The 12,914-nt window shown below is 35.8% G+C and overlaps 1 protein-coding gene across 15 annotated transcripts in view; it reads right to left on the bottom strand.

The window, feature by feature from the left end:
• Positions 1-12,914, bottom strand: part of TANK (TRAF family member associated NFKB activator) — a 96,540-nt gene that overhangs the window by 42,840 nt on the left and 40,786 nt on the right. For 13 of the 15 annotated variants that reach the window (XM_085001234.1, XM_085001235.1, XM_085001223.1 and 10 more), the window contains exon 2: positions 11,114-11,261. Coding sequence is in view for 4 of the 15 variants with exons in the window: in XM_085001223.1 (XP_084857349.1) it covers positions 11,114-11,212 (99 nt within the window). In the remaining 11 variants the exon portion in view is untranslated. Of the gene's footprint in view, positions 1-785; positions 916-11,113; positions 11,262-12,914 lie in introns of those variants that run through there. The other 2 variants (XM_085001230.1, XM_085001238.1) reach the window with 2 other exon arrangements.

The raw sequence follows: 12,914 nt of genomic DNA, 5'->3' as shown, positions 1-12,914 counted from the left end.
AAGGGAAAACTCCTTTTTTTAGGCTCTCGGAGGAAGTTGTTTTGTTTAGAGGAGGAGAATTCAGGGTTGTAGCCATTTCAGGGTTGCAACGTTGGTTGCAAGGGATGGATATTTTGCTCTGAGGACTGAGGAAATCTTTTTTCCTGCTGGCTATATAAATTGAGACCACGGGTAGCTATGGGGAAACTCTCCCTACATGGCTTCCCAGCTCCATTTTATTTTTTTAACTTTTAAAAATTTTTTTTGTCTTTTTAGGGTCTCACCTGAGGCACATGGAAGTTCCCAGGCTAGGGGTCGAACAAAACTGTGGTTGCTGGCCTACGCCATAGCCACAGCCATGCCAGATCTGAAGCACGTCTGTGACATACACCACAGCTCATAGCAACACCAGATCCTTAACTCACTGAGCGAGACCTGGGATCGAACCCATGTCCTCATGGATACTAGTTGAATTCGTTTCCGCTGAGCCACAATGGGAACTCCCCCAGCTCCACTTTAAATCAGGTTTCCATTATATATTTTCATAATCCTAAAACATTCATAAAAGCATAACTACATTTCTGAAAAAATATGATTCATTTATGGAAGCATAACTCCATTTCTGAAAAATATGATTCACATATTCTAGAAGGATATACATATATTAAATTACTAACAATAGTTACCTCTGGGGAGTGAGGGAGAGGACCCCAAGATACTCTGTATATCTTAAGATTATTTGCATTTTTTTCAATAAGCATGTGCTGCTTTTGTAATTTTCGCCAATATTTTAAAACATCACTTACCTGCCTTATTTGTCTCTGCCTCCTTTATTGATTTGGGATACTTGGGTACCTTTTTCTTGACACAATGTTCTTAAATGAATAGCACACTGACTTCTCAAAGAGGAGCTTCTGAGTCTTAAACTGCAATAAACTAGAAGAAACACTGTGAGAAGAACTGGCTAGATTATGGACAATTAAATGGTAAAAGGCAGATGAGTTTGTACAAATTGAAGAATGCCAGTGAAGAGCAATAAACATCACTAGTAGGAAAAATTCTAGGCTATACTAATTTTTGGGTTTTGGTAATAGATATTTTTAAAAGTTGTAGTAAAATATATGTAACAAAATTTTGCCATGTTAACCATATGTAAGTGTACAGTTCTGTGGCATTAAGTACATTCATACTGTTTGCAGCCATCACCACCATCCATCTCCAGAAGTTTTTCATTTTCCCTAATTGAAACTGTGTACCTTTTAATCACTAGGCCCCACTACCTTACCCCTACCCCAGCTTCTAGGAGCCACCCTTTTATTCTGTCTCTATGAATCCAACTATTCTATTATACACATTTATTGTGTTTTGTTTATCCACTGATCCATTGATGGGCACTTGGGTTGTTCTACCTTTTGTTCATTGTAAATAAGGCTACTACAAATATGGATGTACAAATAACTCTTTGAATCCCTGCTTTCAGTTAATTTGGGTATATACCTACAAGCAGAATTGCTTGATTATATGGTAATTCTATGTTTTGTTTTGAAGAAACACTATTTATTTTCCACAGTGGATACACCACTTTACATTCCCATCAGCAATGTACAAGAGTCTAATTTCCCCACATCCTCACCAATACTTTTTCCGTTTTTTTTTTTTTTTTATTAAATTAAACATTATTTTGGCCGTGCCTGTGGCATGTGGAAGTTCCTAGGCCAGGGATCCAATCTTCACCAGAGCAATGACAACATAGAGTCCTTAACCACTAGGTCACTATAGAATGCCCTTTTGCCTATTTTTTAATCAGGTTGTTTTAATTGTTGTTGTTGAGTGTAGGAGTTCTCTATATATTCTAGATATTAATCCTTTATCAGCTATATGATTTGCAATTATCTTCTCCCATTCTTTGGGTTGCCTTTTCACTCTGCTGATAGTGTCCTTTGATGCACAAAAGTTTGGATGAAGTCCAACTTACCTTTCTTTTGTTGTCATGGTTTTGGTGTCATACCAAAGCAGTCACTGCCAAATCCAATGTTATGAAGCTTTTCTCCTATGATTCCTTATATGAGTTTTTTTTTTTTATAGTATTAGCTCTTGCATCTAGGTCTTCGATCTGGTTTAATTTTTATACAGTGAAAAGTAAGGGTCCAAACCATGAACACAGATTTTTCCTGTGTGTTGGTTTCTTCTTTTAATTTCTTTCAGCAACATTTCATAGTTTTCCAGGATGTAAGTCTGTTGCCTACTTGGTAAAGTTTATTCCCAAGTACATTATTATTCATTTTGATACTATTATAAATTGAATTTTCCTAATTTCCTCTTCAGTTTGTTTAATGTTAATGAATAGAAATGCAACTTACTTTTGTTTGTTTTGTATCTCAAACTTTGCTGAGTTTACTAGTTCTAACAGTTTATTTGATGGAATCTTCAGAATTTTCTACACATAAATTTTAAGTAATCTGCAAACAAACAATTTTTCTTCTCCCTTTTCAATTCAGATATTGTTTTTCTTGACTAATTGCTTTGGGTAGGACTTACAATGTTATGTTGAACAGAAGTAGTCAAAGTGAACATCCTTGTTTTTTTTTCTGATCTCAGAGAAAAAGCTTTCAGTCTTTCATTACCAAGTATTACATTAGCTGTGGGTTTTCCATATATGGCCTTTATTATGCTGAAATAGTTTCCTTCTACTCCTAGTCTGTTAAGCATTTCTATCAAAAAAGGTGTTGGATTTTATCGATTCTCTTGAATCAACTAAGATGATCATGTGGTTTTGAATACCACCACCCTTCGTTCTGTTAAACTTGTGTATTATACTGACAGATTTGTCCATCTTTGGATTGCAGGAATAAATCCCACTTGGTCAAGGTATACAATCCTCCTAACACACTACTGAATTTGGTTTGCTAATATTTTGTTGAGGATTTTTGCATCAATATTCAAAAGGGATATCAGTTTGTAGTTCTCCTATAGTGTCTTTGTCTGGCTTTGGAATTAGGGTAGTGCTGGCCTCATAGAATGAATTAAAAGTATTCCATCCTGATCAATTTTTTGGAAGAATGTTAGAAAGACTGGTGCTAATTCTTCTCTCAATGTTGGCTAGAAATCGCTAGTGAAGCCATTAGGTTCTCGCCTTTTTCTTTGCTGTCAACTTTTTGGTCACTGTTTCAATCTCCTTGTTAGGTACAAATCTTTTCAGATATTCTATTTCTCTATGTTTTAATCTTGGTTAGGTGTGTGTTTCTAGGAATTTGTCAATTTTATGTTGTTTATCCAAGTGGATTGTATACAATTGTTTACAGGTTATTTTTTTGGTTTTTGTTTTGTTTTTTTTTAATGGCTGCACCCGAGATATACAAAAGTTCCTAGGCCAGGTATGAATCCCCAGCCATAGCTGGGACCTGAGCTGCAGCTGCGAGAACCCTGGACCTTTTTAACCCACTGTACTGCACTGGGCTAGGGATTGAACCCATACCTCACCAGCAACCTGAGCTGCTGCAGTCAGATTCTTAACCCCTGCATCACAGCAAGAAATCCTATATATAGTACTTCTATAATTCTTTTTATTTCTGTAAAATTGGTAGTATTGTCCTCTCTTTCATTTCTGATTTTAGTTGTCTGAGTCTTCTTCTTTATGAAATTTAGCTAAAGATTTGTCAGTTTTGTTGATCTCTTAGAAGAGCCAATTTGGTTTCAATGGCTTTATTAGTTTTCTAGTCTCTATTTTACTTATCAGTGTTCTCATCTTTACTATTTCCTTCTTCCTGATAGCTGTGGGTTCCTAAAAAAGAAATAACTGCTCTTTTTTAAGTTTCTTAAAGTGTAAAGTTAGGTTATTGATTTGAGATCTTCTCCCTTTCAGTAGTGCTTTTACTGTATCCCGTAAGTTTTGGTGTATTGTGCTTTCATTTTCATTTGTCTCTAAGATATTTTCTAATTTCCCTTGTGATTTTTCTTTGATCTATTGGTTAATTAAGAGTGTGTTGGGAGTTCCTTTTGTGGCTCAGTGGCAATGAACCTGACTAGTATCCATGAGGATGCAGGTTCAATCCCCAGCCCTACTCAGTGGGTTAAGGATCAGGTGTTGCCATGAACTGTGGTGTAGGTTGCAGCTGCAGCTCAGATTCCACATTGCTGTGGCTATGACATAGGTTGGCAGCTACAGCTCTGATTGGAACCCTAGCCTGGGAACTTCCATATGCTGTTAGTGCAGCCCTAAAAAGCAAAATAAATAAATAAATAGTGTGATATTTAATTTCTGCATATGTATGAATTTCCCAGTTTTCCTTCTGCTACTGATTTCTAGTTTCATTTAACTGTGACTAGAAAAGACACTTTGTATAGTTTAAATCTTTTTAAATTTATGGAGTCATTTTTAATGGCCTAAAGTACTGTTGATCTTAGAGAATGCTTCATGTTAACTTGAGAAACATGTGAATTCAGCTATTGTTGGGTGGAATACTCTCTATATATCTGCTATTTACAACCAGTCTATGATGTTCAAGTCTTCTATTTCCTTACTGGTATTCTGTCTGGTTCTATCTATTATTAGAAGTGTTGAAAGTGAGATGTTGAAGTCTCCTACTGTTACTGTAGAGCTAGCTATTTCTTTCTTTAATACTATAAGTGTTTGCTTCATATATTCTGAAGTCTTAATGTTTGGTGCATATATGATTATAACTGTTGTATCTTCTTGATGACTTGATCTTTTTTTGCTATGTAACGTCTCTCCTTATTTTTGTAACAATTTTTGACATAAATCTGTTTTGTCCAATATTAGTATAGCTACACATGCTCTTTTTTGGTTACTGTTTGTATTGAATTTTTTCCTATCCTTTCATTTTCAACCTAAGCATGTTCTTAATCTCAAATGAGTCTTATAGACAGCATATAGTGGATCCTTTTTTAAAAAATCTATTCTGCTAATCTATGTCTTTCAATTAAAGTAATTACTGAATTACATTTAAAGTAACTACTGATAGGTAACTACTTTCTTCATCTTGTTCTGTGTATGTCAAATAGTTTTTGTTCCTCATTTCTTCTACTACTGTCCTCTGTACCTAGTTAATTTTTTGTAGTGACATGTTTTGATTCTACTTTCCTTTTGTGCATATTCTATATTTTCTTTGTGGTTACCACTGAGATTACAAATAATATCCTAAAGTTATGACAATATATCTTAAATCGATACCAACATAACTACAAATGTATACGAAAACTCTGTCTTTATAGCTCTGTTCTCCCACTTCATTATTGATGTCACAAATTACATAGACTGCATACCCATTAGTAGAGACTTAAAATTATTTTATATATTTGTCTTATAAATCCTATAGAAAATAAAAGGCAGAATTATAAACCAAAATTACAATAATATGTTTTTATATTTGTATGTATATTTACCTTTCTGAGGACTTTATACTTTTACTTGGCTTCAAGTTACTCTCTAGCACACTCTCTCTTTTCATTTCAAGTTGAAGGGCATTCCTCAGCTTTTCTTTGCCTTTTTTTTTAGGGCCACACCTGTGGCATATGGAAGTTCAAAGGCTAGGGGTCAAATCAGAGCTGCTGCTGCCAGCCTAAGCCACAGCCATGGCAACACAGGATCTGAGCCATGACTGCGACCTACATCACAGCTCATGGCAATGCCAGATCCTTAACCTACTGAACCAGGCCAGGGATTGAACCTGCATCCTCATGGATACTAGTCAGATTCTTTCTGCTGAGCCACAAGGGGTACTCCTCCTCAACTTTTCTTGTATGTCAGGTCCAGGGTATTGAACTCCTTCCACTTTTACTTTCTCCTTCATTTTTGAAGGACTTTTTTTTTTTTTTTTTTTTTTTTAGTACTTTAAATATATAATGCAATTGCCTTTTGGCCTTCAAGTTTCTGCTGTGAAATCTAGTGACGGTCTTACTGGGGCTCCCTTGCACATGATAAGTCACCTTCCTCTTGATGCTTTCCAGATTCTATCTTTGTCTTTCAACAGTTTGATTATATTATGTCTTGATGTAGGGCTCTTTGGATTTATCCTACATGAAGTTTGTTGAGCTTTTCGAATTTGTATATTTGCTGTTCCTCAAACTTGAGAAGTTTTTATTATTTATTTAAACAATTTATTTCTTCAAAAGAATTTTTTTCTCCTTCCCCCCACAGTGCATATATTGCTGCACTTGAAAGTGTCCTTTAAGTCCTTTAGGCTCTGCAAATTCTTCTTCATTCTTCTTTTTGTTCCTCAGTCTCCAATCTTTCAACAGACCTATCTTTATGTTTACTGATTCCTTCTTCTGTGATCTTGAATGCCTCTAGTGAAATTTTCAATTCATTTACTGTATTATTCGGTTAGAATTTGGTTCTTTTTAAAAATATTTTTAATCTTGTTTTTGATTTTCTCATTTTGTTCGTATTATTGTTTTCCTAATTTTCTTTAGTTCTTTGATTCTGTTTTCCTTTAGCTCTTTGAGCATATTTACCACAGTTATTTTCAAGTCTTTGTCTAGTAAGTCAGATACATGTGTTTCTTCAGGTACTGATTTTGGAAATTTACTTTGCTCCTTTCAAAGTGCCATGTTCTCATTTCTTTGTATGCCTTGTAATTGTTGAAAACTAGGCATCTGAACAAAGAGTCACCTCTTCCAGTTTGCAGCCTGGTGTGGGTGATATTCACTAATCAGCAGGCCCATTAGCCTTGAGATTAATCCACAGTAAAGGCTTAACATTTTCTCAGGTATTTTCTGGGTGTGAATTGTGTTTGGGCCTGTGTGGATGATTTTTTTTTTTCTCCTGATTTTCCCCAGCTGTTTGGAACTGTCCTAATTTCCCAGTCTTAACCCCAGTTTCGTCTCAGGGCTCAGATGTTCCACTGTATCCCTCTCCCAAAAATCTTATACCAAATGTTTACTGCAGTCCCCTCCCTGCAGTTTCCATGTGCTATGATGCCCACCACTGCCTTCCACAGCTTCTAGCCTGAGACCCAAACTATGCTGCCATTCTCAACTCTGAGCTCCAATTAAAGTGAGACAAAAACTCTGCTTCTTCCTTTCCTTCTTCCTGAGGGAACCAGGAACTGGGTTACTTCCTCCCAACTGCACCATGCCACACTGGGAAGGAGGTGGGTCAAATGCGAAGAGAATGCTATGAAATTTCCTACCATTTACAATGTAGCTTTTTCTTCACTAAGTGTTTCCTTGGTTGGTGCAGATCACTGAGTCATTTCCAGAGCTCCTAAAAAGTTATTTCAGTTTGTGTAGTTGTTTATTTGATGCTTTTGTGGAAGAAAAAGGGCCTGAAACTTCCTAGTTGGCCATCTTTCAACAATACACCAATTGTTGAAGCATACTGTTAGGAAGGGCAGCTAGGCTCACTCACAGTATACTACCTGGGGCCTTTTCTGCCATCAGAATGCCAGGCAACTTCTCCAACCAAGGTTGTTGTCTTCCTTCTCTTCTTCTCTTCCTTTATTTTTTTTTTCTTTTCCCTTGGTACTCCTTTTCCTATCACTCCAAGTATCATCTCTACAGAGATGACTCCCAAATTTGTATTTCCAACTAGTACTTTACTTCAAAGATCCATAATTCAATAGCCTGCTGAACATCTTCCCCAGTGATCTTCTAAATACTTGAAATCAAAATATCTAAATCAAATCAAATAATAACTTCCTTTACCAAAATCAGCATCCTCTATTTCTGTGGTTGCATCATCAATCTTCCATTCATCCAGGCTGAAAATCTTGGAAGTGGTAGAAATGGTATTTGTATTTATCTTCACACAAGATGTCTGATAACTTGTATATGTCATCTTATTACTAAAGATTCTAAATGAGGAATACCTAGTTTGATTGAACTTTTCAAAGTTCAACCTCATTTCTGGGAGTAGATAGATGAGGACAAATTAGTGATTTACACTTAGTACATTTGATAATTCTATAATTTAAAAAACAATAATGTTCCATAAAATTTTAAAAACGTCAAAAAGTATGCATTATTCTCACAAAAATATTTCAGAAAAAAGTTGACTTTAAAAAATATAATGAATAAGATCAGGTGTTAGAACTCTTTTTTCATTGTACTATAAGTAATATAACGGCTAGTAAGTCTGAATTTCACCAAGCCCGGCATCTCACATTAAAATGGGAATAACTATGTTGTCTTCTGAGGATACAGATATCTCTGAAATACCCTCATATGAAGCTCTCTAGTGTCCTATCAACCTACTAAGGAATGGGTGATGGAATTAGATGCGGTAGAACAAAAAGATAAGTATGATATTGTTTCATCATTGCAATCTGGGCCATTACTCCTTTAAACTTAAGCAAAAGGCTATCCACAAGGAATTCAATTATAACAGTCATTCCTCAAAACAGTTTTCTCCCAAGATACTAGTCATTTCCTCACATTCAAGAATTTTGCTCTTCCTTTCACAACAGTCTCTCTAAATGCTCTTCCACCATTCTAGGAGAACTGCTCTAGTGTTAAAAAGAGTTTCTGGAATTTTTCAATCTCATTCCAGCTACCCACTTTCACGACTCATTATGAAGACAGAAGATCCTAAACATTAATATTTACTCATTGACAATAACCATTCTTTTGAATTCTCACATTCTTCTGCTTTTCTGTATGTGCTTCTCTCACTTCATGAACACTTCAGCCATACATACTCTTTTTATTCTTAATCTATTAGACTCCTACACTACTTTTATCTGATTTTAGCTTATATCTCAAAGCACATAATTTCAATAGCTTTTGTATTACTTTCTGGCTACCTAACCAGAAATTCTTCTACTCTCAACTACTCTATAATCTCTTAATCTTGGATTTCGCCAACGCTTTCTTCCACTTCTATATAAAGAAAGTTGCTGAAAAAAATAATCGGCAAGTCTGGCACCACCTAAAATTCATGGTAAAGCCTGGATATACAACGGGAGCTCCTTTCTTCGCCTATTCTTGAGATATACAAAAAATACTTCCCTTTCCCTTCTTTAGGATAATTGTTGCTGTCAGTAAAGGTTTTTTCCACGCCAAAAAGAGATTAAATTACAGACATTTTTAGTTGCTTACCACTGGCTGAAAATTAATATTCAAAAACATTTCCTAAGTGGTAATTTCTAAGTACTGTGCCAGCCTACTTAGACTACACAGTGAGATTTATGGTGAATAATTACTTTCCTTCTGAGAATCTAAAATTTTTGTTGACAGAAGGTGCCTATGTAACCAACCCTTAATAAAAATCCCAAACTCTTGAGTCTCAAATAGGGTCCCCCATGCCAAAACACTTTTTGTTTGTTGAGTGCAGTTTTTTTTAATGATTTTTTTTTTTTTGTCTTTTTAGGGCTGCACCCGTGGCATATGGAAGTTCCCAGAAATGGGGTCAAATTGGAGCTGTAGCCACTGGCCTGCACCACAGCCACAGGAACACCAGATCTGAACCGTGTCTGTGATCTATACCAAAACTCATGGCAACACCGGATCTTTAACACACTTTTCAAGGTCAGGGATCTAACCCACATCCTCATGGATGCTAGTCAGATTCATTTCCACTGAGCCATGACAGGAACTCCTATTGAGTGAAGCTGAAGAAGGGGTGCATTGTGTGACCCTTCACAGGAGGGAAAGAGTATAGGAAATCTGAACATGGATCTATTTAGATCCATCTGGCATCTTTTACATTAATGATCTAGCTCTGTATCTTTACCATGTCACTGTAATATATCTTAGTTATGAGTATGACAGTATACTAAGTCCTGTTGAGTCCTTCTAGAGAATCATAGAATGTGTAAGTGGTATCGAGGACTTCCAAAACACAAAGTAATGATATTGAACAAGCAAACAAAAACTCCAAGATTATCATTTGACTGTATATGTTAATAAAATTTTGCTCTTTATTCTAACAGTATGTAAACATGGGAATAATATTAGGACAAGGGAGAGAATTTTATTTTTAAATAAAAATTTTTTTTGGTTGTACCTGAGGCATGCAAAGTTCCTTGGCCTGGGATGGAACATGTGTCACAGCAGTGGCAACAGCAGATCCTTAACCTGCTGAGTAACCAGTAACTCCAAGGACAGAATTTTAAATCGGATAAATTTAGCATTATAAGAAGTTCATTACTAAAAAAAAAAAACCTCATTATTTTCATTTTTCTCATTTTGCTGTAGAGCAGAGAAAAATCTCATCATGGACAAATAACAGACATGTGCCCGGGAACTAGACCAAATAATTTTTGTCTGGGTATAGCTTTCCTACAATTTACTTTCTTTTGAAACTGAAATTACTAAATAGACATTTTATATGTACAGGAATAACTTTAAAAAGCTAAACTTCTGGTAAGTCATTAAGGATTTCACTGAAACACTTTATTTTTAACTGTTACAGTTAAATAATGGAAGACTATTATAAATTAATAAAAACTTAGTTTCAGGATATTTTAAGATTTGTACAGGCTTCCTGTCAGCCAAATAAAAATGTAAAAATAAAACTAGCTGAGACAGTGACACTTCTGACTTTCCATTTGTCATTTTATTTAAAAATTATTTATGGAAGAGAACATTCTTATCTTTCCTCAATACAATCACCTTAAAATGAATTTTTCCTTGGAGTTCCCATGAGGCTTAGCAGGTTAAGAACCTGACAAGTATCCACAAAGATGCACTGGCCTCACTCAGTGGGTTTAGGATCCAGCATTACTGTAAACTGCAGCATAGGTCACAGACACAGCTTGGATCCCACATTGCTGAGGCTGTAGCATAGGTCAGCAGCAGCAGCTCTGATTCAACTCCTAGCCTAGGAACTTTCATATGTTTCAGGTGTGGCCCTAAAAAGACAAAAAAAAAAGAATTCTTCCTGTTGGTCACAATGGTTACTTCCATATTTACTGGCCACACCCACGGCATGAAAAAGTTCCCAGGGCAAGGATAGAACCCACCCACACCACTGCAGTACTGCTGTGATAACTCTGGATCCCTAACCCACCATGCCATAAGAGAACTCCACAATGGTTTTTTTTTAAAAGATAGCAAATAAAATCCTTAAATTTCATCTATTAATATATCCCTGTGTTTTAGTTCTTCAGAGCACTTTCTAACAATATTTTGCATTTACCAGAATAAATAACTTTTCAAAATCAAAAACACATACCTTTTGCTGTAGTTCTTTTACTGCAGAATCTCTATCCATGCATGCCTGCCGAAAGGCTTCATAAGCTTTATTGAGTTGCTCGCCAATGTTTTTATCCATTCCACTCTGTCCTGTAGCATCACTATGGACACTGGAGTAAATGACAGGTCTGGAAAATAATTGAACAATTTAGGTAGCTATTGTGTTATATAAATCTCATTTTAAAAAGGTACCACAGAACAGTTCTATATGGTTTAGCATGAACATTATAGAATAAACTACTATAAAGTTTTATAAAGGCAAAAAAAGTCTCATCTAAAATCCTGATCAGGAGTTCCCTGGTGACCTATTGGTTAAGGATCCAGCGTTGTCATTGCTGTGGCTAGGGTTCCATCCCTGGCCCAGGAACTTCCACATGCTGTGGGCATAGCCACAAGTAAATAGATAAATAAAATCCTGATCTGAGATATTATGAAACCTTAACTTCCACAATTTTAAAATATTCTTTACTAATGTTTAAGGAGCAATTGGGGTTCTAGTTCCTAAAGATGCTATTTTGCAAATAGTATTCTATAAATGCAACCTAAAAATGGAAAAATATAAAAGGCCATTTGTTATTAATCCTTTATTACAGAAATGCACAGCATTAGCAATGTGAGAAGAGATTTCTTTTTACTAAATGGAGAGTTACTCCCACTTACAAGGTGAATACTTGCTATAATGAAATTAGAGCAAAATTAAGTAGATAATAAATGTTTGTGGATGGAGTTCACACTGTTGTTATCACAAAGCAATTAAAATGTGTGAAAATGCTCTTATTTTAGCACAAAATCTAGGGAGAGTTGCCATTGGATTGTACATTAAAAAAGAAAAATCACATCCCATCAGTACTACCCCCACTCTGTTAAGTTTTCCAATTTCTCTGCTATTTCTGAACTACAGCTGATTTACTCAGTGGAGGTAATTTGGTTTTACCATCTCAATTTGCATAACATCTCTAAAGACATTCCTTGACTCTGAGCAGAGGGTCATCTAATGACCCTGATTTTTTCCCTTTAAGCTGTAAAAACCACATCACAGAGCCTCTTAATCCTTTGAACAAAGGATTTCCATCATTCTTAGGCCGTTTGAGGGATACGATCTTACTCTTTCTTTCTGTGACTGGAAATCCTTTTCCCATCTCTAATCTTTCATAGCATCTTTTTTTTTGGGGGGGGGGGTTCTTAGGGCTGTACCCGCAGCACATGGAAGTTCCCAGGCTAGGGGATGAATCAAAGTTGTAGCTGTCAGCCTATGCCACAGCCACAACACCAGATCCAAGCAACATCTGTGACCTGCACCACAGCTCATAGCAACGCTGGATCCTTAACCCACTGAGTGAGGCCAGGGATTGAACTCACATCTTATGGATACTAGTCAGGTTCATTACAACAGGAACTCCTCATAACATCTTTATGTTTGGGTTCACATGTTTAAAATCATTTTAGTATTTTGCATTTCATATAACAAAATTTGCCATTTTAAAGTATATACCCTTCTGTAGTTTTTAGTATATTCACTATGTTGTGCAACCATTACCATTATCTAATTATAGAACATTTTTATCACCACAGAAAGGAACCCTGTACCTATTAGCAGTTAATCCCAATTCCCCTCTTCCCCCATTACCTGACAACCATTAATCCTCTTTCTGACTCCAAGGATTTGCCTACTTTGGAGTAATAAAATATATGGCCTTTGTGTCTTTTTTTATGCAGCATAAATTTTCCAAAGTTTATCCATGTTGTACCATATATTAGTACCTCTCTGCTTTTCATGTTTG

This window comes from Sus scrofa, chromosome 15 (genome assembly GCF_054392235.1).
Source record: "Sus scrofa isolate SSC_HxYL_T2T_F1_AM1 chromosome 15, Sscrofa_HxYL_maternal_Yorkshire_Landrace_v2.0, whole genome shotgun sequence".
In the NCBI taxonomy this organism is placed as follows: Eukaryota; Metazoa; Chordata; class Mammalia; order Artiodactyla; family Suidae; genus Sus; species Sus scrofa.
The sequence above is the reverse complement of the archived record's forward strand: the minus strand, read 5'-3'. Positions and strand labels throughout refer to the sequence as shown.